Here is a 25,415-nt window from a genome sequence, read left to right on the forward strand (position 1 = left end):
AGCCCTCGGATCTTAGAACTAGGTTCCTTCAACCTGAAACTGCCACCGACTGCAACATTAGGCAAATCACAATCTCTGAAGTCATCTTCAAAATAACTGATTTCTAAGGTTCCTTCCCGGTAAGAATATAGGAGATCCTAGGATTTATATGTGGAATAAAAATGAAAAGCTTTATGATCTTCTCTTACTGACAGTTATTCATACATATATATATATATCTGTATATGTATGTATCCACTGCACACACATACCATCCCCACAACCCACCACCCATCAGTGTTCTACAACACAGCAGGTGCTTAAAAAATGTTTATTGGGTTGGCCATTTTTATTCTTACATGTAATCGAATTCTTAAAATTGCCTTGAACCCATAAGATTAGCTCTCAATCATGAAAAAAATTAAAAATATAAATTATGTATTTCAAACTTCAAAGTCCAATGGTGAGGATCACAAGCCATTACCCCCATAACTCTTAGCCATGTTCTCCCATAACTTCTGCTAGATATTTTAAAGTGATATGCATTCCATATGGTTCCACTCATAAAGGACACCCTACATAGTCATTTTTTTAAATCACTATTTGGCAGTGACTACTTCATTTCTTTAAATCACTGTCCAGTAACCAAGAGAACTAGCTTCTTCTCAAAGAAGGTGGGAGAATATGCCCTAAGGACACACCACTGGGAAAACAACCAAGTTCAACAGCAGATTCTCTTCCAAGAACTTAAGATTCACTGCAAATACAAAGACAGAAGGAAATCCTGAGAACTAGTGGTTTTAAGAGTTTAAATATTAAGCAAAAGGAGATCAGGAGTATCATACCATATTAACTTGGAGCCAGAAATTTGGGGGAAATTTTTTTTAAATCACCCACTACAGACCTTAAAATCTACTACATACTGTTGGAAATAAAAATATATTCCATACAATTTGTTACTGTTAAAATGCTGTCTAGTATATTCAAAAATGTATAACTTGGTGGTGGATTTTTTTTTAATGTGAAAATGTTTTCATTTTTTCCATTTTACAAAAAATAAACAGTATCTTCCTGTTCTGGATCTTAACTCCTCCTCCCTTTCCTAGACATTTGCATCATTTACATCTGGAAGGAACCCCTGAAGCTCTTATCTTTCTCCTAAGACCAGGGCACCAAGGTAACCAAGATCCCCAAAACGTTTAGCCGCTAGATGCCAGGAAACAATCTCCTTTGTGAGGCCTTCTTGACTGTGCTATTTTTGACTCTAAGCTAGACTTTAATTAGAAAAAGCCCTGGTTCCTGTTCCTAGGTCACCCCAATATCCTTTAAACAAGGGCTCTCTGCCATGCTCATGTAACAGGACCAGAATAAGTCACTGGATGGTTGCTTTTTTTTTTTTTTAATGCAAAGATCCCTATACACGGTCCAAGAGATGTGAGCTCACCATCGAAAGACAAAAATCCCAACCTATCCAAATCCAACCCTCATTTGTGTTGCCCTACAAATTTGCCACAGTGCTTAGCTGCCACCCAACATGCTGAGGGCCTTCCTCACATTTTCCTTACAATTGATGGTTACCAAGAGTGTGTAGGCTGTCCCTCAAATCTATACGTCCAATACTTAACTTTTCCAAAGTTATTTTTCTGACATTTTTTATACTACTTTTCATTAATAATTTCTCATTTGTAATGTGCTGTTAGGCTAATACCCAATATGCAGTTCTCCAAAGCCTATGAATGAACATTAGCTTCAGTTCTTCAGAGAGTAATATTCCTTGACTCAAAACTACACACCACCACCAGAAACTTTGTTCCAAGGGAAAAGGTTGGAGTTACTGATGTCATTATAGGAGTCTCTGCAGTATTCCAGGGCTTGATGCAGTAAACACATCATCTACAAACAGGAGTATTTGGAGATTCTCACCACTTATAGAGAACTTACAGAGAATTTCACTTAACCTCTGGCATGCATACACATCCATTTTATATTCCACTTGCCACCAATAATTTGAGGGTCACTGAACAAAGTTCTCTTTGTCTTTATCTTTCAAGATAGTTTATGATTTCAATATTATGGGAGACTTTTTGGAGAAGAGCCTTTATGGCAATGTTTTGCCTAACAAAATCAAATGCTTTTTGTGCCCAATAATCAGTAAGCATGATAGGAAGATGTATCTTTCATGCCTTTCAGTCAGTTATCTGATGTGACCTATTGCTTGAAATGTGCCTGTTCCTTAAGCTCATGAAGGACTCCCTCAATGTGTACCAAGGATGATAAAAATTTGTATAGATGGGAAAGTAGGCATACGGATTAGGAGCTATTTTTCAGATCCTCTTGGTTGCCTTTTTTGATAAGAGGGTCTGAGATTTTTTACGCCTACAGTTTCCTCTCCTTTCACAAACCTTGAGAATTGATTCCTTAGTGCCCTCAAAATTAGGTCACCCCAAGCACATAACTGCCTCTCAGTACAATCCAAATATCTTTTCTGTTGGTTTTCTTCAGTGCTATTTCCACTTCTTCCATTATGACATCCAGAACTATACTGAATCCAAATGTGGTAGGTCAACTATCCTTGACAGTAAAGTTTGCTATAAAAATCTTTATAGAACTTTTGCAATTTTGCAATGTATGCTGTCCTTTCAGCTTCATTCTAAAATACCTTCAGATGACTTTAAGTCTTTCACCAAGCTTTCTTTAAACTGTCATATAAGTGATACCTCTCCATCTCCCACCAATCCATTCTTTTCTGTAAGATTTTGCATATGACCTGTTATTCTAAATTAATATTGTCCTTGACACTTTACTTAGCCAGATAAAGTTATATTTACTGGCTGATGCAGTTTGTAGGTATTTTGGTTCCTTCTCCATGGAAAATTATTTATATCAGTTAAATATCTGCATAAAACTGTTATAATCAAGCTTTATGTCCTTTTCTCCATCTACATCCCATTTTTTTGGCATCAATTGTTTAAAATAGGTAAGGTTGCCATTTTATTGCATACCATTTTTATCATTTTTATTTTTCCAAATTCTCCTAAATGAATATCCATCCCCTTAACTTTGTACTAATTCTGATTTTTGCTCTAACAAGTCAGTGGTCTAACTGCATATACACAGTTGATTTAGGAATGATCCTCATATCACTGATGTCATTTTCTGTCTCTTAAACAATTTCATTTTTTTGGTCATTTTGAGCCTATGTACTTCCCATTTCTTTTCTCAAATGAAATATTTGCAATGTAAAGTTGTGAAGCTTCTGTGTGGTCACCAAGGGTTTGACCTCTTTCCTTACTTTTGATCCATACTGTTCAATAGATATTTCTTCAAGTTGGCCTTAAGGCTAAGAAGCACTTGATTTGATCTGTATGACCTTGGGTCAGTTGCTGGACCTCTAAGAGCTCTAGGCAACTTTCTAAAGCTCTACGTGGCAAGGCAATGACCTTGCTGTGGCAATGGACTTTTCCTCACCTAGGAGTTGCTTATACGAAGTTCCCTACTCTATGTACTTCCTCTGTGCATACCTTTTGGCACAGAAGTCATCCAACATCAAGGTTTATATTAATTCAATCTGGAGGGTTGTCAAATTCTTCATAGAAGAACAAGATTCTGAATTCTTCAGGGGAAGAATTATATGAATGGAGTAACAATTGAACGAGAGTGTCATAACTATATCCTTTAGACCATCAGTTTACCATACAATGGAACTGATGGCAAACCTCTCTTCAGGAGAAAAGGCCTTGGTTCTGCTTCTTACTGGCACTGCCCTGTACTACTCCCAAAACATGTTAGAGAAATTCTGCAGTGGCCTGTTTTGTTTTTGGTTTTTTTTTGTATGCCAATACTATGTTAGCCTCAGGACAAGCTGTTTGACAAATACCCAACAACTGCCAACACTTCCGTATCCTCACAGTCTACTATACAGTGTATACTTTTAACTCTGTAGGCCATATATCAGGCATTGATCTCTTCAGCAACCTTCTCACACAACCCTGCTCAAGCTCTTGTTGCAGCTGCCACCACTATTTCAGCTAATTAGGTCAGGGAGGCTGAGGCATCTCACTGCCACTCTTACATTCTCATGATCCAAGAAGCAATGACTCATCTCAAGACACCAAGGTTTTGCAGTATTAATTTACTTGCAGTCTACGGTCTACCTACCTTATCTATAGCAGCGGTCAACAGTCTCCTGACGAATATCATCAGCCTTTATTAAGCTAAGCACTCTTCTGGAATAGACCAAGCAATTCCTCAGGTATAAGGTAGTAAGGTCAGGTGGCTGACAGGTTCCTCTGGAAACATAAGTTAATAGTACCTATTCAAATACCAAACATCAGCTTTCTACTACGAAGTTTTTTTAGTGTTGAAATAATTAGGAAACATCCTCTATGATCAGCAACCCCAACTGGTATGTGGTGCCTTGTCTCCTGCCTGACATGCCTCTTTATATTGCCCACTGGCATTCCCTGCATATGAATGGTAACTCTCCTTGTATCTGTGGTGCTCTAATCCCCAGTTCTGTGCCTCAGGTCAGCTATGGTTTCTTCAGTGAACTCTTGCTCACTAAGCAAATCAAAATTTGCAAGATTCAGCAAAATAAAAAAAATATTTTGTTCAATGTTTGAGTACTTAGATCTTATTATTTGAGCAAATTTTTTGGAGGAGGTATTTAAAAATGACTCTTCCTTGCAGTTCTCTTTTCAAATGACTTCCCTTTCAATTGCGATGAAGTTTTGAAAATAAAGTTAAACACACATTGCTGTGTTCAGCTAGCTGTCTGTCCATCAGCTACCTGAAAGCATCCTGATACATCAGCTGACTGCATTGATACATAATAAGCTCAAGGAGAAGGTTCCAAATGTGATGTCTTTGCCTTGGTACACAGCTTAATGGAAATATCCCTTAGGAACATCCAACTTCTTTTGCTTCAATATTACACTCAATAAACTTTCTGAACGTTCATTTAATCTCCTGAGTTGTCCAGATAGAGTTGTCAGGTCAGGCCTATCTCCCACTGTAATTTAATAAATTTTCATTGTTTTATAATAAAGCCAGCTCCTGTGAATGTAATTAGCATTCATCAGTTCATCATTGCCTCTCTCAAGTTAAAGTCAAAGTTGTAACACTATGAAACTGAGGATGAGACACTGAACTATGGTGACCTCACCAGGTAGATTTTGCTCATTTTAATAACAAGCAAACTATCAAAGCTGAAGTTGGACTAAGAACTTGTAAGGGTTTCTCATGGTAATAATACTAGTTATCACCAAATTTACCAAATATTAAAGCTCCTTTGTCCAAGTAAGCGATAGTTCAGAGGAAGTCACTCTCTGTTCATAAAACAAATGTTCAAAAAATATGAGTCCCAACCTGTGAGGACTAATAGGGGATGTTTTTAAGGGAGGAGTTTAGGGAAAGGACATAAAGCTGAGAATACGTGCAGTGTTCTCACAAACATTAGGAAATTTAGGTCTATGGCAGGACAAACCTGTGTCATGCAGCTGACCTGGATTTAACTGCAACGGAAGTTACTGACTCCACAGAGGCTTAAATGCAAGCTTCTTGACCAGTTTCCTTGTAACACTCACTTCAGCTCCCCAAAACTAGGAAAGCTATTTTTGACAGGAGGAAAACGCCAGATAAGGGCTTTTTGCTAGTTAGCAGTTTTATTCTATGCAGAGCACAATGAGGAATTCCTCTCTGAACCAGGAACCCTTTTCCTCTTTTTCCACCAGAGACATCAGTAATAGTAATGAGCATTTGGCAGTGGCTTGGGAGGTAAGGTACTGAATACTTCCTTTCATTGTCTCTCTGAAACTAAGACCCACAGCCAATTCCAAAACCTGGAAAACCCTGATAAACCAAGGCCACAGACCTTCATGGAGCAACTAAGGTCATACATACATACATACATACATACGAAATAGGCCCAATTCCTTGCTTACAAGTGAAGCCCTGAAATCAGATTCTACACTTGCTCCAGTGAAAGGGCTCAAAGTTTGCCTTCACAATCTCTGCAGGGGCTTTCGGACTTTATCGATTTTATCTCTTCTCCTTGATCCTCTATAGACAAAGCCATTCCTACTTATGAATTCCAGGAGCTAGTCAGAGGGACACCAGAAACATGTCCTCTGCTCCCTGATTTGTCCACAGTGAAGGCAACGCTAAAGAAACCTCATATCCTTTATTCCCTCCTAGAGGGTGGGCCCAGTCCCATTGTTAGGAACAACCACTTCTTTTAGAATTAAAAAAACAAAACAAAACAAACAACTGTCAGAAATCCTGGTTTTAAAAATTAAACGAAAAAATCCTCAAACTGAGTTCAAGACAGATATCAGCAGAGAAAGGAAAGTGGCTCATTTAAGTGAATCCTTCTACATGTTAACACCAAATATAACTTTTTTTTTTTAAAGAAATGTAGTATTGTGCTTCCCAACTTCCTGCCACAGGATTGCTAATACCTCTAGCCCTGCTCCCCCAGAGGCAGTTACAAAACACCCCACAATAGGCCTTGGAGGTGATCACAGGTCACCTGGAGGGGCAGAACGGGCATCTGTGGGAATTTCCATTCTGGGATTCTTGTGAAGAACACTACTTGGGCCTGGCAACCTAACAGAAGTCCTTACCAGGTGGCAGACCTTAGACCACTCCAACCCACAAGCCCTGGGGTAATGTGAAAAACAGAGGCACAAAGGATTCCAAAGAATGGCTGACTCATCAGCATGTGGAAGGCAGGATAAGGAAGCCTGACTCTCAGGCTACCTACCCCATCTCAGCATGGTTTTCAGGGAAGAGTTCGGGCTCAGTCTAGTGCTTGGTCGGAGAATGGAGAGAGGAGGGTAGGGGGGTGGCTAAGCTCACCCTGTCCTAAGGCAGGATCTAGTTGATAGGTGCCTCACCCCTGCACAGTGACTTTTTAGGGGGCTTAAGCCGGCCCCCCCTGCCCCGGGGATAGATGAGGGGCCGGCATCCTTAAAGCAGCCCATCATTCCCTCCAGGTTCCAGGGTCAGCCCACCCCGTTCTCTCTGGTGGATCTTTTGGTGCTGTAATAGGTGCTGCTTCTGGACAAAACTCTTCTCGCATTGTGCACAGCTGTAGGGCCGTTCACCTGTGTGGATGCGCTGATGTCGCACCAGGTCAGAAGGATGGCTGAAGCTCTTGCCACAGTAGCCACAGATAAGTGAGCTGCGGCTCTTCCTCCAAGGGATGTGGCCTGGTAGTGCAACCAGACTGTTGGGTGAGAACCTCTCCTGAACTCGCTGGCCCATGCTTGAGCCTTCCTGCAGGTGGCACCGCTGGTGGGTCACAAGGCTTGCCTTACAGCTAAAACTTCTCAGACACTCCTCACACTGGTGCGGTTTCATCTTCTTGGCCTGAGGTTTGAGCTGGGGCCTGGGCCGTAGATTCTCCTCAGGCTCTGGATCCCCAAAGGACCCCCAACCAGGGTGGGTCCTCATATGAACAGCCAGCTGCTGCTTGTATCGGAAACTGACATCACACTCAGAGCACTCATATGAACCAGTGGCTGGGGGGCTCCGTGGATGGGCCAGACTCCTTTTCAACCTCATACCCTGTCTGCATTCCTGACCTGATCGGGCTTGCCCACTAGATTTCCGCTTCCGATGAAAGCCCAATGTTTTGGCATCACTTTGGTCTTGGTTACACTCAATAGCTTCTTCCAGTTTAGTAACTTCTGGGTCAGTCTCCAAAAGGATGGAGTTGCCCTGACTATCCCAGGTTGCAGCCTGCTCAGGGATTAGCAAAGTATGCTGTTCAACACTACCAGAAAACTCTCCAGGCAAGTCTTCAGGGCTTTCTTGATGGTACTTCATCTCCTGTTTAATCATAATTCCATCTGCTAGAGAGGAAAAGAAGAGACGAAATGAACAAAAAAGTGAAATTCTAATATCACTGACCTTGAGATAAAAAAAAAACTCTTAAAAAAGCTTTGCCTTTAAAGAGTTCATTATAAGCCATCCAAACAGCAAATGACTTAGGAATATTACTCTTTACCTACAGGAGAGGCAATGAAAACTAGTCTCAACACTTGAAAACACTAAAGCCATTTCTTACAAATATATATTTGACATTTATATTTAAGCTCTGATCTAAATTATCTGGTTTCAAAACTTTCTTCCTGACTCATACGGTTGCATTCCAGTCTGCTCCTTCAACTCTGACCTCTTCCTCAAGCTCCCTTTATTCCATAATCTTGAGAAGGGAAACATGGGAATATCTTTATACCATCTTTTCTGGAGTGTTAGTTACAACAAGGCATTTCAGGGTTTGGAGGAGAATTAGGTGTGTCATCCTTCAATTGCAAGAAAATAGAGCAAAACAAATAACAGTTTATTGCAATGGTCTCAAAAATAGACTACTAAGACAGAGGTCACTCAATCATATTAAAATATAATTGGGAAATGTGTAACAAAATAAATAAAAAGAGAATACAACATAATTCATGATTTTCTAAGTCAATATGGGTCCCTCAAGGATCACTTCTATTTTAGTTTGACATCACTACTCTAAGGGATCACAGAATGACCCAAAGGAGTAGGTGATCAAACAATCAGTAAGAAAGGAGGGTTACATATCACCTTCCTCTTGACAGTCAATCATGGATTGTTTCAGATAAAACTACAATACCTTGAATACTCTCTCATTCAGTCCCTGTCCCACAGCTTTCTCAGGAGACCCTGGGCCTGAGACCCTCCAGATGAGGAAGGATACTCCTTCTCAACTCCTCTGCACAAATTTCCATCCCTCCCCTGCAGTCCTCATCTTCTGTACCAAGTCATCATGGCTGTAGAGGATTCTGGGGTAGCAGCTAATAAATAAAACCTACACGAACTTCATTTTTTAATAGAAAAAGTAGCAAAGGATGAATAGGCACAGAAGGGCTATGCTTACATTATTTGTTTTCCAAAATCCATCCCTCTATCTCCATGTTCACCATCCTTCTAGTCTTACAAGTTCTCAATCTTCTTTCTCTTTATCCTTAACTCTTCATTTAACCCTAATTGTTCTCTTTAAAGTTGTCAGTGATCTCTTAATTGCCAAATCAGAGGACCTTTTCTTAATCTCACATCTTCCTGTCCTCTCTAAAGCATTTGACACAGCTGACCACCCACTTTTCCTGGATATTTACTCTCTTCTCTCTGGGTAATCCCGACATGGTTCTTTCTTGGTTCTCTTCCTTTCTGTCTAAACCTTCCTTCTCAGTCTTCTTTGCTGGCTCAACATCCAAATAATACCCCCTCTGTAGGTGTACTGAGTCACTCTTCTCTTCTCTCTCTACATTCTCTCAGCTGACGGATTTAACTATCATTTCTATGTAAAATACTCCCAGTTTTACTTACAGATGGCCCTACCATCTGTCCCGAACTCCAGTCCCATACCCTCAACAAGTCATTTAATCTCTCTGTGCTTCAGTTTTTTCCATTTATAAAACAAGGGGATTAGACTCATTGGTCTCTAAGGTCCCTTCCAATTCCAGATGTGATCTTGTGATTATGAACTACCCATCGGACATTTCCAACTGGATGCCCCGCAGGCATCTCAAACTCAGTATGTCCAAAAGAAAACTCATGACTTTTGCCCCAGAATTTACCCTTCTTCTGAACTTCCCTATTAATGATGATGGCACCACCATCCTTCTACTCACCCAGGTTCTCAATCTTGGTGTTATCTTTGACTCCTCACTTACTTTCAGCTCATATATCCAATCAGCTGCCAGATCTTGTCATTTCTACCTCCTTAACATCTCTCCTATACAAACAGTTCTTGCTTTATGTAAATTTGCATTATGCAAATTCGACTTTACATAAATAATTCTGAAAGAAATCCCCATTCCAAAAGAACACCTATGTTCACTTTACTGTACAGTATTGTGCTCTCTCTCCACTTCTGTCCCTTGGCTCAGCACTCCACAGCCTCCCACCCCCAAACCAAAAACACAAAATAAAACAAAACAAAAAACCTCCAAGTGAAAACAGAATGGACATGGGGAAAGATTGCCCCACCACTGCCACAGATTGAGGGTTTGGCTTGAGATGTCGGAGCTAAGAGAGATTTCTGCCCCACTCCACCCATCTACTTGCATGTCTGGCCCATGTGTGTCTGTCCTCCATCTGTCCTTGAACAGGTAATGTGTCCCCAAGTGTCATCTATTGTCTCCTGTCTCCCCTCTTTTTCTCCCCCCAGGATGTTCTTCTTCTTGCTCTTAATTCGCTATCTCCAGCCCCCATGTATCCCTGAACCATGTAGTTCATGCAGGGGTAGACCCTCCTTGAGAGTGGAGCTAAAGGGGGATGTGGCTCCGCCCCCCAATCCTGCCACCCTCCCTCCCTTCCCCATATGCATGGGCTAATTCACAATATGTAAAAATCACTTTATGGAATGGTCCACTTACATAAAGTGAAAACTGTCTGTATACCTCTTCTCTCCATTCAGATAGCAACCACCCCAGTTCAGGGCCTCATCATCCAGACAATTATAATAGATTCCAAATTAGTTTCCCTGCCTCAAGTCTTTTCTCATTCTAACCTAACCTCCATACTGATTTAGGAAAAAGTGATTTTCCTAAAGTTTAAGTCTGATCATATCACCTCCTGCTCTTTAATAAATTCTAGTGGTTCTCTGTTATTTCATCTTTATCTCATCATTTCTTAATTTCTGTTTTCTGTTTAAGTTTTGTAATGTACATAATTATTAGTACAGTTGCACATGTATTTAATTTAAAAGTAAATATGTTTTGGGGGTACAGGCACAAAAATTTTTTACTGATGGGGTGTGAGAGAAAGTTTGGAGGCTACTGGCTTTTGGTATCAGCACTTCCTCTAGATTATTCAGGACAGCCACATATAAGGGGATGGTATATTTTTTATCAAGCCAGGAGTGATATCAAACCATGGTGATAAGAAAGAAAATGTGGTGAGAATGGGATATAGATACAGGCAGAGAGGCTAAATGAAGATGGGAGGGGGAGGTGTGGTACGGCTATGGTGCCCATGGTGTTGGGAGCCTGGGTCTCACTTTCTTCATAAGATTTGTGAGATACAACTTGAATATGACTCTGGTAGGACCTAATACAAAAGAAAAAGAATAGATAAAAGGGTTTGAGCAGCAGCATCACATATTTGGAAGATATGTGAGGAAACTCAAGAACCTCAGAGAGTAACTATGAAGAGTTCCTGAGTGAGACTCAATGAAGGCAAAGACAGATGTGATGCTGCCACTGAAGTATACTGCAAACTGCCTGGATTGAACAAGCATTATCTGTTTGGGAATGGACCCCCAAAAAAAAGAAGAAGAAGAAGCACACATAATACAAATCTGGCCTGAAGGCATCTGCTAGAACTCTATGTCTCTCTCTAGCTGAAGTACTGGGTATGAATAAAAAGAAAGCCAGTTTACAGTTCAAGGATATGTCTTCAAACCAGGGCCAACCTAGTGTGTCCTTTTGCAAGTCATTTATCCTGGCTGAATCTTAGTTTCCTCCCTTATAAAATAAGGGTACTAGATGATTGATCCCAAGGTTTTCCCTCCTCTCCCACCTCATCAGTGGGAGTCACAAGTGTCTTCTACTGCTACAGAAATCACACAGGTGCATGAGAAACGTGAGAAAGTGAGAATCATGGACAGATAGAGCCTAGAGCGGCATGGCTGAACTGTGCTAGCTGAGCTGACTCAAAATTTCTTATCCCTAGGGAAGAATATCCAGAGAATACGACTACCAAGGATTTCCTGAATGGCCTGATAAGTCATTTTGGATTGTGGAGGACAGGTTGTGTGAAATGGCTACTGATGCAACAGAAGTATATGGTTTGGTCAACATGAGGCCCATTTTGTGTGAGAATTAAAGGCTCTGCCTTAGCCTTTCCTTAAAAGCTAGTGAAGGAAGGTATAAATCAAAGCAAGTACAGCATCCATGCAGATGAGGCCAAGAAGGCACTGAATGACCTTTGTGTCATGCCCTTCTAAACATAGTGCTTTCCAGAAAGCTGGGAAACAATTTTTACAGCAAGTATCCCTCATAAAGGCCTCATTTCTCAAATATACAGAGAACTGAGTCAAATTTATAAGAATACATGTCATTCCCCAAGTGATAAATGGTTGATACAAACAGGCAGTTTTCAGACAAAGAAATCAAAGCTATATACAGTCTTATGAAAAAATGCTCAAATCACTACTGATTAGAGAAATGCAAATCAAAACAACTCTGAGGTACCACCTCACACCTATAAGATTAGCTAATATGACAGAAAAGGGAAATGACAAATGTTGGAGGGGATAGGGGAAAATTGGGACACTAATGCACTGCTGGTGGAGTTGTGAACTGATCCAATTTGGATTGGAGAGCAATTAGGAACTATGCCCAAATGGCTATAAAACTGTGCACACCCTTTGATCCAGCAATACCACTAGGAGGTTTATACACCAAAGAGATTTTTTAAAAAGTGGGGGGAGGACGTATTTTTATTTTTGTTTTTTTTTTAAATTTTTTATCAACAATTTATCAACAATCACTTCCATATGCTTTTGAGTTTAAAATTTTTCTCCCCCTTCCTCCCCACCACCCTCCCCAAGACTGCGCACAATCTGATATAGGCTATACATATACATTTCTATTAAACATATTTTCACATTAGTGATGTTGTAAGTAAGAATTAGAACCAATAGGAGGAACCACCAGAAAGAGGAAACAAAATACAACATAAGAGAAAAAAACAGCAAATAATATGCTTTGATCTGCATTCAAATTCCATAGTTTTTTTCTTTGGATGTGGATAGCATTTCCATCACGAGGCCTTTGGAGATGTCTTAGATCCTTGTATTGCTGGGAAGGGTTAAGTTTATCAACATTAGTCATCGCACAACGTGGATGTTACTGTACACAACGTTCCCCTGGTTGTGCTCACTTCACTCAGCATCAGACACATAAGTCTTTCCAGGTTTTTCTGAAGTCAGCCTGTTCATCATTTCTTATAGCACAATAGTATTCCACTACATTCATATACCACAACTTGCTCAGCCATTCCCCAATTGATGGGCATCCTCTCAATTTCCAATTCTTTGCCACCACAAAAAGAGCCGCTATGAATATTTTTGTACATGTGGGTCCTTTTCCCACTTGCATGATCTCTTTGGGATATAGCCCTAGAAGGGCTATTGCTGAGTCAAAGGGTATGCACATTTTAATAGCCCTTTGGGCATAGTTACAAATTGCTCTCCAAAATGGTTGGATCATTTCACAACTCCACCAACAATGCATTAGTGTTCCAGTTTTCCCACATCTTCTCCAACATTTATCATTTTCTTGTTTTGTCATCTTGGTCAATCTGATAAGTGTGATGTGGTACCTCACAGTTGTTTTGATTTGCATTTGTCTAATCAATAGTGATTTAGAGCATTTTTTCATATGATTAGGGAGGACGTATTTTTACAAAAATATTTATAGCAGCACTTTTTGTAGTGGCAAAGAATTGGAAATTGAGGGGATGTCCATCAACTGGGAAATGGCTGAACAAGTTATGGTATATGATTGTAATGGAATATTATTGAGCTATAAGAAATGACAAGCAGCCTGACTTTAGAAAACCTGGAAAAACTTACATGAACTAATGCAAAGTGAAATGAACAGAACCAGGAGGACACTGTACACAGTAACAGCAATACTATATGATAAACAACTGTGAATGCTTAGCTATTCTCAGCAATACAATGATCCAAGACAATCCCAAAAGACTCATGATGGGAAAATGCTATCCACCTCCAGAGAAAGAACTGATGGAGTCTGAATACAGATCAAAGCATATTATTTTTCACTTTCTGTTTTTTCCCCCCTTTGGGTATGTATCTTCTTTCATAACATGACTAATATGGTAATATGTTTTGCATGATTTAACATGTATGACTTCCTCAGGGAGGGAAGAGGTGAGAGAGGGAGAGAGAAAATTTTTAAAAAATGAATGTTAAAATTTGCCTTACATGTAATTGGGGAAAAAATATTACCAAAAAAATAAAATAAACATGGTGCTTTCTCTCAGATTACCTCCCATTTACACTGTATGTGTTCCATACATACATAGTTGCTTGCATGTTATCTCCCCCATTAAACTGTGAGTTCCTTGTGATCAGGGACCATGTTACTGCCTTTCTTCGTATCCCCAGCACTTAGCACTGACACTGTTAAGTGCTTCAAAAATGCTTGACTGTTAACTGACCAAAGACAGATCACTATATTGGAAACAGCACTGGATTAGTCAGCGCAGTTCCCTTTTTACCCCAAATGATGTCATTGGCTGCACAGCTGGTAATCTGGAACACTTCTGAATCCATCAGTTTTCTAACTGAGCCTTATACTTTTATGACTAGCACTATCTACAGTCCTTTGAATGAATTCAGAAGGAAAATGAAGTGTGGTCCTTGCTCACAAGTTTATAATTATAATGTTAATTAACAGTTGGTCAACAATATAAGAAAACACCTCATCTAAAATCTGTCATAAAGTAATCAAAGATGGATTCCAGAAGAGTACAGGAGGGTAAGGACTTTCAGAGGGAGAGATTACTGTAAGTTGCGGGAGAAAGTATGCTGTGGACACTCACCTGGGTGGGGACCACCAGGGCTCTCCCCGGCCAAATCCCCCAGTTCCTCTGTACCAGATTCTTCTTCCTGGTGGGCCAGAAGCTCAGGGTTGGAAATGGCACAGTCTGAGAACAAGAAAGGAAAAAAAAGAAACCCTGAGCATTTAGTTTGTGATTGGTGACCAAAACCCCAATGCTAGACCTCAGGAGAACCACGGGAAAACCGTAACTATTTTTCCTCTCCCAGTGCTTAGATCACTACATAAATTCACAGATTATGTGATTTTTGCTGTTGTTTAGTTGTTTTCAGTTGTGTCTGACTCTTCATGATCCCTTTGGGAGTTTCCTTGACAAAAATATTAGAAAGCTTGTCATTTTCTTCTCCAGTTCATTTTATAGATGAGGATTGCTTAAACTTATTTTGCCCACACTGTGAATGATCAAGTGTTTCAATTTTATGCATTTTCTATTTCCCAGAGACCTCTGATATGTTAACAAGACATAAAGTCTTACCTAAGCTAACGAATTCAATAAACATTTATTAAATGGGTACTAAGGCACTATCTTAGTTGCTGGGGATACAAAGATACAGAATGACCTAGACTCTATTCTCAAGGAGTTTACTCCTAACAAGGCAAAAAAGACATGGACACTTATGATTATTATACAAGAGAGAGGCTCTGATTAAGTGCAAAAGAGAGGTCCAGGCACTATAGCAAAAACAATGAGGTATAATGAAAAGAATGATAGTCTTGAAATCAAAAGACCTGGGTTTGAGTGCTGGCTCTAACACTTATTAGTTATATGCTCCCAGGGAAGTAATTTTACCCCTTTCACTTTACAGATATAGATATGTAGACATGGTTTTAATGAGCAACTTAATTATGATGTAAGACATTTCCCACTCAGAGAATTTATAGCTTCACAGAAAAATTCTTTAGTCAAAAAGAACCTGTGATGGAGGCAATGGATGGGGCATTAACACCAAATATTCTTAAAAACTCAACTGTAAATTATCCAAGGCAAGGTAAGCTGGTTTACCTTTGCCACACTCTACAACCTTCTGACCCATCTTCCTCACTCAGTTGGTGGGTAAACTAAGAGAACACAAGTACACTCTAAGAGCAAGTTTAAGATAAGTATAAATAAGTGATTCCACCACTCTGAGGATTGGATTTATGACCTCTAAGGTCATTTTCAACTTTAAATCTATGATACTATGAAGTGTTATATACTATATTCTAAAGGCAATATTGTTTTACAACATTATTCTCCAAAAATATCACATCTTTCTTCTCATTTCATCCCCATAAAAACCCAGTGAGGTAAGAAAGATATTATCTATCTTGACAGATGAAAGAATGCCTTGCCCACAATCATAGTTAAGAGACAGTGTGATTAAACAAATCCAATTCTCCTGTCTTCCTATATTATGAGTTGGCAATGAATATCATAAGGGGCCCAATTACAATCTATAACAACTTGGGCACAGGTCAATTACTGTCCCAATTCCGAAGTCCATAATAACTAAGATAATTCTAAAAAAGGAAGCTCCCTTACCCAGAGAGACAAGGGTCTCAAAGTTGCTCTTCATCACATTCCTGTAAAGTTCTTTTTGCCAATCATCCAGGTTCTCCCATTCTTGCTCTGAGAAATAGACTCCATCATTTTCAAAAGTCCCAGGCACCTGAAATCACAAGGATCACACACTGAGTGTCTCTTATCATGCTGGCACAGCTTGACCCTTCAAGCAAAAAGCAAGGAACCAGAAATGAAAGAGTATACAAGGTCAAACATCCTTCTAACCCTCAGCTGCAGACTTGGAGAGATTACCTTGGGGACCTCGCCCTTGCTGCCTGGGGGGAGTCGCAGGATCCAGAAGTTCCTGTTTCTGAGCAGGTTCTCCATGTTCTCTAGCCTCCTCTGGAGCAACCCATACTCCTGTACCAAGGTCCCTAACACAGCCCATTTGCCCTCCAACTGGTTCCCAAACTCTACTGCTGTCTTCTCATAATCAGCCAGTTTCTTCTCTGCCGTCCCTGTCCGCCCCTCTAGGGTCTGTAATCGGGCAGCCTGGGACTCCACCTTCTTTTCCACTGCCTGAATGGCTGCCACCACAGTCCAGAGGGAGATCTCTGTACTCTGTAGGTATGAATCTTTCTCTGAGGCTGAAGGCAGGAGCGAAGAAGTTATAGGTGTAGAGCGTCGTTTTCCCTTGTTCTGAGGAATGAAAGATGGAATTATGATCACAGTCTGATTAGACAATGACAGTTAAAACATACAACAACATGAAAAGAACTGCCATGTTTCAAAGTTGTTCAACAATGTCTAGGTTAGGATCTAGGGTTTTTCCTAGTTTAAAAAAATAAAAGCACCACCCAGATTTCACTGAGCTTGTTAACATTTAGCATCATCCTACAAGTAGAAAAAACCCTGTGGGTGAAACTCAAAAGAAGCATAACCAAAATCATGATTTTCTGGAATTTTTTTTTCTTGTTTGGGAGGGGAGGGAGGGAAGGTGGGGATAACACAATAAAAGAAATCAACAGCAACAGTCCAAATAAATGAAATTCACAAATAATCCTCCAACCAATTTAACCACTTCCAGGGAAGACTCAACAGTCAAGATCCTACTCAAAGAACCATTTCTTATTTACTGTGTGCTAAATTCTGTTCCAGGTGTTAAGCCTAATGGAAAGAGCACATAATTAGGAGTCAAAAGAGTTAGTTTCTAGTGTCTGATCTGATACTGACTAGCTATATGAATAACGGTTTCCTCATCTGTCAAATAAAGTCACAGTCAACAAGTCTATAAGCATTTATTAAGCACCTACTAAGCATTGGGGATGCAATGGCAAAAAAGAAAAAAATAAAGAAACTGTAAGAGAGGAAGGGAGAGGAAAAGGATACTAAGATTAGATTTTTTAAAGGTCTATTCCCGCTCCAAAATGTGATAAATCTACAGAACAGCTGACAACATAAGCAAAATTTAAGTGCTGCGTGGCCACCCTAGCATGTCCTGCCATAAGACTCCCACCCATTTTTCGTCTTCCACTCCTAGGGGTAGGCAATCCATGAAATAGAAAGACATAACATTCCTGTCTCACGCTTATCTGCTACTACCAATATTTCTTGTTACCAAGTCCTATGCATTTTTTCATCCTTGATATGAACTTTAAGTTGTCTTTCCAGCACCAGTGATGGGTCCCATTCATATTCCCAGGAGGCTGACCAACAGCATAGATCTATCAATCATTTGCCTGGGGTCAGAAATAGAGTCTGGAGCTGTACAAAACAGGATAAAATCAACTGGCGCATGTGGGGAGTTTCAAGACCAAAAGCATGACCTCATTAGCAATATACCCTAAACCAAGTGAGTTATCCTGGCTATCTGCCCTCTCCACCTGTTCCACACCCAGTTGGCAAAAAACTATGCCAGATATTTAAATATCAAAAAATGATCAAAAGAGAAAACAAACAAACAAAATACACATACAAGATGCACACACACACACACACACACACACACACACACACACACACACACATACATCCACCTATGTCTGTTTTGCCTATAATTTTAGGTTTATAAAGCAAGGATCATGGTCGCTCAATAAATGGTAAATAGCAGAAATGTAGAGAGGAGGACAAAGAGAAACAAAGAAATACACAAACAAATCTTCAAATCTTTGTTGAGACTGCTACATGGATCATTCGGTAAATCCAAGGTATAAGGGACCTTATACCTTGGTTCTTTCTAAACATTGTCTATATTATTTTTAGGTTGTCAGTTTCCCAAATGCCTAGATCCTATGCTTTCAGTGAATCCATTATTTAGAAGCTCCCTTTCTACCACTGATTTTCTCCCCTAATATAATATGCAGTATCACTTTCCAGTGTTTTGAAATGCTGCCATCACACAAGTCCACCTCTACTTTAGAAAACAGACCTCAAAATATATAATAATGGATACTATAAAAATACTTGTTGAAACAGTTCTCAAAAGACCTGAGAACTATTAACAGTCACATGAAAGACTGCTCCAAGTCACTGATATTCAAAGAAATGAAAATCAAAACAACTGGGAAGTTTCACCTCACATCCAGCAAATTAGCAAACATAACAAAAGATAGAAATAGTACTGTAGGGGGAGCTTTGAAAAGCTAGGCATATTAATTCTGCGTGTGGAGTTATGTATTGGTTCAAACATTATGGAAAGTAATTTGAAATTATGCTAAAACCCCAGAGCCAACAGTATACCCAATGGATATCAAAGAAAGGTAGATCTCAGCTATACAAAAATATTCATGGCAGCACTTTTTGTGGCAGCAAAGAACTGGAAACTAAGTAGATGCTCATAAATTAGGGAAGAGCTAAACAAATAGTGGTAAATGAATATAATGGAATATTACTATGCCACACAAAACGATGGATATGAAAAATTCAAAGAAGCCTGGGAAGATTTAAACAATTACTACAACAACGCAAAAGCAAAGAATTGGGGAAAAAAAAGCTGAACACTATAATTATAATAAGCAAAGTTGGCCCTGGAGGAAAAAAATGAAGAAATACATCTCTCTTCTTTTTTGCAGAGGTGGGGGACCACGGGTGGTAGAAAAATTATAGATACTATAAGACTATTAATATATTTGTTTTGCTGAACTGCTTTTCCTTATTTATTCTCTCTCTCACTCACACAGGCGCATACACATACACTGAAGGACCCCAGGGGTATGTAAACAGAGATGGATACGTGCCAAAATGAAGGTGATATTAAAATGAACTGTTTCATGCTGGCTGAGGCATTCTGACAGTAGGGGAAGGGGATGAGCATTTATTAAGCACCTACTATGTTCCAGACCTTGTGCAAAGCACTTTGCAAATATTACCTCATTTGAGCTTCACAATAACCCTATGATAGGTGCTGTTATTATCCCCATTTTAACAGAGGTTAAGGGATTTGCTCAGTGTTACATAGCTAGTTAGTCTGAGGCCAGATCTGAACTCAGGTCTTCCTGACTTGAAGCCCAGAATTCCATCCACTGTGATACCAGCTGCCCATTAACATATGATGCCTATTTGTGTTTCCATTACCTAGCACATTGTTTTACTCATGTGAGCAAAAAAAAAAAAAAAAAAATCCCCTCCCTACAGGATTTACAGGGAGAAAGATGAGAGATGACCAAACAAGGCAATATATGTTAAGCCGCATTAGGTCTTCTGTCTGCATCACATCTTCCCATCCTGTCTCTGTTGTGCCTTTGTTCCAATCAACCATTCCTACTCTCAGGCATCTTTTCTCCCTGTGTTGCCTTCTTCTCCTTGGCCTACAAACAAGTTATCACCTATCCTTTAAAAAAAAAAATCCCCTTCCTTTGAACTTGACATTTCTTTAAGCTACCATCTTTTCTTCTTAGAGACAGCAAGATCATATAGCAGATACAGCACTGGGCCTGGAGTCCAAAAGTTCGTATCTGGCATCAGACTCTTACTAGCTATGTGATCCTGGGCAAGTCACTTAACCTGTTTGCCTCAGTTTCCCCAACTGTAAAATGTGGCTAATAATTGTGCCTACGTTCCAGGGTTGCTACAAGGATCGAATGAGATAATATCTGTATAGCACTTAGCCAGTACCTGGCACATAGGTGCTTAATAAATGCTTGCTTCCTTCCTTCTTTGCTGCTAAACTTTTTCTCACCTTCCTTTGGAATCATCAACTCCTCAATCTCTTGAAATTTGACTTCCATCTCTACCAGTCTACTGAAATTGCTCCCTCCAATCTCTAGGTGTTTTATCATCAAATCCAATGGATTTTTTTACAAGTCCATCCCTTCCTTTTGATACCCTTTAATTTCTTTGAAACTACTCTCCTGGTTCTTTTATCCCTTTGAGTACAAGAGTCCTTCACAGACTTTTCCTCTTTCTACTCCCAAGGTTTTGTTCTCAATCCTCTTTTCTTTCAACATTCTCTCCCAAGGTGATCTAATCCACAGCCAAGTTTAAATTATCTTGTCAATGTACGTGACTCTCGGGGCTCAACTTTTCCCTAGACCCCATTCAAAGTATCACCAGCAGTCTTACCAATTACTTCAAACTAAACTGAATTATCCCATAAACCTGTTATTTATGTGGTTACTACCATCACAAGCAATAGAAAATTCCTACTTTTAAACAAAACAGCACTAATTCCCCACTTCCAGAAGGCCAGGCAGTGCTAGGTTTTTGTTTCGTTGTTGTTGGTTTTTTCTGGAGCACCTATTGTTGTACCACTGATTTGGCAATTAAACAGGTAATGAAAGCTTTGAATTCTCAATTGCTATTTAGTTATGCAAACCTTATATTGTTATGTGAACAAATGGTTTCTGAAATTGAAGAGAGAACTCCAAGATGTTGGAAATACTGTTACACTTCAAATTCTACCAAGAGTACTGTGGTCTTAGTAAAACTGTGTTATCAAGGAATATGATAATTCTATAATAACATTTTGATAATTTCCACTTTTAAGATATAAACTAAAATATTTCATGTACCCAAACCACTTGGTACATGCTTATTTTCTTCTAAAATTTCTAGCCCCATCCTTTTTTTATCCTGGGGAGATACACCATTCTCCTTGCACCAGCATATATCACAAGTGTTTCATGTCTAAATAAATGTGGAAAGCATTGGTCTAATGATAGTAGGTGCTCAATAAAGGTTTGTTGATATTGATTTGATATCACCTTTGGAAATGTACTTGCCTCCTTTGAGGCCAATAAAGAGTGAAACTACTTAACAGATCACCAAGTTCCTCCATTCACTCATAGTGGAATAGAGCAAAAAAATTCCAACATGATTAATTAAATCAGTAAGCATTTATTAGCTAGGTGCTAGCACTAGGTGCTAGGGATATAAATGCAAAGAATAAAACAATCTCTACTTTTAGAACCTCAATTTTTGAAGCCCTTCTCCTCTAGCTTCATTTACATCCACAATTAAAAGTGTCCCTCTGTGAATCTTTCAACCAATGTTTGACTTTACCTCTGAACTTATTTCCAAATTTCTATTATAGATATTATTATGCCTCTTATCTCTTTACTAGACTATAAGCTCCTTGAGGAATAGGGAATGAGTCATTTTTCATCTTTTATCACCAGCAACTAGCTTGAGGAATCAACTACAACACGAATTATATGACACTTTAGAATTTATAAAGCATTCTCCTTAAAACAACTGGAGCTAATACACTCAGGTCCTCTGACTTCAAGAACAGTGCTAGGCACAGTAATAAACATTTTTTGAACTGCTCTAAATTGTACTTTATGTCAAAGTTCCCACATTATCAGTTTTTGACAATGGACTGGCATACATTATAGTGAAACTCAATCATATTACAACCAACATCCCAGTCACAAATTCTCCCAGAGAAAAATAACAGGACCACCCAAATGCCCTAAGTATAAGGATGACCTTAAATTTTACTACCAAATACTAAAGCCAAAATAAAGTTTAAAGATCACAAATCTAATTCTCACATTTTTACTCAAGGGGTAGACTAAGGTCTTAGGAAGAAGCATATACAATGGCAGAGCTGAACTCTTTGAAAGCTTGATTTGGGAGAACTCTACAGGGGGCAGTTAGTTGGCCCAGTAGATATAGCACCGGCCCTGGAGTAAGGAGGACTTGAGTTCAAATTCGACCTCAGACATACCATACTGACTAGCTGTGTGACCCTTGGCAAGTTGCTTAACCCCGATTGCCTCACCAAAAAAACAAACAAAAAGAAAAGAGAGAGGGAGAGAGAAAACTTTACAGGTAACAAAGCAACAGCAGGTTTCCAGGGATGTCCAACCTAACAGCCCAGAAGCAGACACTAACTTTGACCGGAGAGATATGGGGCTGCTGGTTCAATAAACTTCAGTGTAAATGTACTAAAAAACGACTCGGTCACTTACCAGCGGCATGGCTGTAAGTTATCAATCAACCAACATCTATTTAAGCTCTTGGTATGTGCTAGGCACTGGGCTAAGCTCTGAGGATACAAATACAAAAATGAAACCAGCCTAGTCCCAGAAGAGTTTATGATGTAAAGGGGAGTCAATTAACTTTGTCTATCCTCAGTTTTCAAAACGGTAAAATGGGAGCAGCTAGGTGGTGAAGTGGACAGTGTGTAGGGCCTGGAGTCCAGAAGACTCATCTTTCGAAGTTCGAATCTGGCTTCAGACACTTACTAGCTGTGTGACCCTTGGCAAATCACTTAACTCTGTCTGCCTCAGCTTCCTCATCTGTAAAATGAGCTGGAGAAGGAAATGGCAAACTATTCCAGTATCTTTGCCAAGAACACCCCAAATGAGGTCACGGAGAACTGGACATGACTGAACAAAATGAGGACAATGACATTTGGGACTACTCATCCTAGAGTAGTGGAGAAGAGTGTTTTGCATACTACACGAATATGAACCATGACTGTTTTTGTTCTAACTGGATCGGTCAGCCAACTAGCATTTGTAAAGGCCTACTATGTGCCAGGCATTGTGCACAGGAGCCATAAAGGCAAAGAATGGTATCCCAAAGAATATCCCAGGATAGTGGCATGTACGAGAGGGGTGGAGAGGTGAGAAATGGGGCCAAGCTTGGTGGCACAAGACGGTCCCGATACACCCTCAACACGAGTTTCTCCCCAGTGTTTTAACAAGAGTTAATTAAAGGCCTCCAAGCGCCGGCGCACCCCAGGTCAATCGAAGACACTCCCCCAGTACCAAGGAGAGGTTCTAAGCTTCCCAGACCCCCAGGAAACTGACCGAGGGGCGAGACACACTCAACACAACTCCCTAGGGCACCGGATTTGGAGTCCGTGGCCCTGGGTTCAAAATCTGTCGGGACACCCGGCTATCTAAATAAACAAGATGACATAGCGCTTGATTCGCAACCCTTAAAGCGCCGAACAAAAGGTGGCTCTCCGGCTGTGACCCTGGGCAAACCTCCCTTCCTCCCTCGGTCTCAGTTTCCTCATCTGTAAAATGAGGAGACGGGACCAGGCGACGTGCGAAGCCCAGGGAGGGGACTGCTGCCAGCTTCCGGGGGGCGTCAGAGCGCATCCCCGGCACCGTCCGGCCGGAAGCAAAGCGCAGGTCCTCAGGGGCCGTCTCCCCCTGGGGGCGGCGCTCCTCGGCCGAGCCTGTCCCCCGCTCCGCACCCCGCGCCTCAGGTCAGGCCTCGGGGTGCCCCCCGGGCCCGCCTCCGTCCACTGCTCCGTGGGCCAGCTCCCCCGCCGGCCGGGAGAACCTCACCGGAGGAGAAACCGCCTCGGCCATGGCTCCCCGCTATCGTCCTCACACAGCCGGGCCGCGAGCCAGGCCAAACCGCTGTCGGTTTGTCCGGACCCCCAGAGGAGCGGCAACCGCCGCCACCGCCGCCGCAGCCACCGCCGCCGTGTTGATACAAACTGCATCCTGGGAGCCGCGACCCGCCCCGCTCCCCTACCCTGCCAAGAGCAGCCTCCGGCTCGGCAACCTGGCAACGGAACGACGCACAGCGCCGCCAGCGGGCCGGGCGGAGGGAGAGCAACCGGAGCTCCAGCGCATGCGCAGAGCCAGGACCGGCGCCCGGGATCTTTTCTTAATCCGTTCTCGCTTTGAAAAGCAGATAGTTTGTCAGGGGGTTTTCATTTTCTTTCATCCATTTTTCAACAAAATCATTTTAAGTGCTTATGGTGTGTAAAGCAGTGTTAGTTTCATGGGGAGATAAAAAGATAAATAAAATGAACAAACGAGATAATTAAATTTCTTGCCCTTATTAAGTTTATCATTGGTCAAGAAGGGATGACCTACACAGGATGTCCCAAGAATTAGTGCAGCTTTAAGACTTTTGGGACCCTAATCTTACTATACCATTACTACATCACTATACTGTTACTACATTACTATACTGTGTGGTAATATACACATATTACTATACTGTGTGGTAATATACACATATTACTACACTATAGTTATAATGTAGACTAGTAGAAATGGTAGTAGTAATAATAATGATGATCGCCGAACATTATATAAAAGTTTTAAAGTTTTTGAAGTGCTTTAAATTGCTTATCTCATTTATAATACAGTATGGGGGTCAGAGAAAGGAAATATCTTCCCCCCTTCCCCCCAGTCAAGGAGGGCTTCCTGGAGGAGGGGATGGCATTTAAGCTTCACCTGGTAGAATGTGTACCAGTTCAACAGGTGGTTTTTAGGAAGGGCATTCCATAGATACAGAATGATGAGAGCCCAGGTATAAAAAATCCTGAGTGTGTCAGGTAACAGTGAGTATGGTCATGGCTTAATTTTGCTCTTCAGTGTTGCTGTTTTAATGAAAAATAACTGCATGTTTGAAAAAAAAAGAGAAAAGGAACTGTGTACTCCAGTGAGGCTGAAGCATGGTGCACATGGAGAAGTGTGGCGTGAGTCTGGAGAGGGAGAGCTATAAGATCATAGATTAGAGCTGGAAGGGACCTTAGTGAACCTTTAGGGAGTCATTGGATGGCGCAGAACCTTCAATGCCACGGTAATGAGTTTGGATATTACGGGGCTCGGAAAAGAAATGGATGAATGGCCAGATCTTCAAATAAGGAAGATTGATCTGATTGCAATATGAAAGTTGGAGGAAAGGCAGGGAAACCAACTAGATTACTGAAAGAGTGGAAATTAGGGGTCTGCATGGTGGTATTGTGAATATAAATGAAGGGACAAATTCCTCAGTCATTATTTTAAACCCATGTTCTCCCAGGTCTCTCTCTCTCTCTCTCTCTTTTTTTTTTTTTTTACTTTTTTCCAATTGTCAGACTTTTTTTTTCTTTCTTGCTTCCTTCATCCCTCTACTGAAAGAAAATA

General features: G+C 40.6%; 1 protein-coding gene across 4 annotated transcripts; it reads right to left on the reverse strand.

Moving 5' to 3' along the window:
• Positions 1 to 326: 326 nt before the first annotated feature.
• Positions 327 to 23,959, reverse strand: ZNF212 (zinc finger protein 212). Of its 4 annotated transcripts, XR_003568628.1 has the most exons (7): positions 23,835 to 23,959; positions 16,399 to 16,785; positions 16,126 to 16,252; positions 14,587 to 14,691; positions 6,743 to 7,835; positions 4,138 to 4,268; positions 327 to 736 (listed from the first exon to the last, which is right to left on the reverse strand). XR_003568628.1 is itself a non-coding variant. In XM_027856834.1 (5 exons), the coding sequence occupies exons 1-5, from the start codon at positions 23,856 to 23,858 to the stop codon at positions 6,949 to 6,951; spliced, it is 1,527 nt and encodes a 508-aa protein (XP_027712635.1). In that variant the 5' UTR covers positions 23,859 to 23,959; the 3' UTR covers positions 5,622 to 6,948. The 4 variants fall into 4 exon arrangements, 2 of the variants coding, with proteins under 2 accessions (XP_027712635.1, XP_027712634.1); XR_003568627.1 differs by lacking the exon at positions 327 to 736 and having other exon boundaries at positions 1,367 to 4,268; XM_027856834.1 differs by lacking the exons at positions 327 to 736; positions 4,138 to 4,268 and having other exon boundaries at positions 5,622 to 7,832.
• Positions 23,960 to 25,415: the final 1,456 nt, after the last annotated feature.

The sequence above is a fragment of the Vombatus ursinus genome, unplaced genomic scaffold, assembly GCF_900497805.2.
Source record: "Vombatus ursinus unplaced genomic scaffold, bare-nosed wombat genome assembly UNPS02011649.1, whole genome shotgun sequence".
Taxonomy (NCBI): domain Eukaryota; kingdom Metazoa; phylum Chordata; class Mammalia; order Diprotodontia; family Vombatidae; genus Vombatus; species Vombatus ursinus.

Coding starts and splice junctions, on each gene's coding strand:
- ZNF212 (XM_027856833.1), bottom strand. CDS start 23,858: ATGGCCGAGGCGGTTTCTCCTCCG. Junction 16,253..16,398: donor GCAAGGGCGAGGTCCCCAAG/GTAATCTCTCCA, acceptor TTGTGATTTCAG/GTGCCTGGGACTTTTGAAAA. Junction 14,692..16,125: donor TGAGACCCTTGTCTCTCTGG/GTAAGGGAGCTT, acceptor TCTTGTTCTCAG/ACTGTGCCATTTCCAACCCT.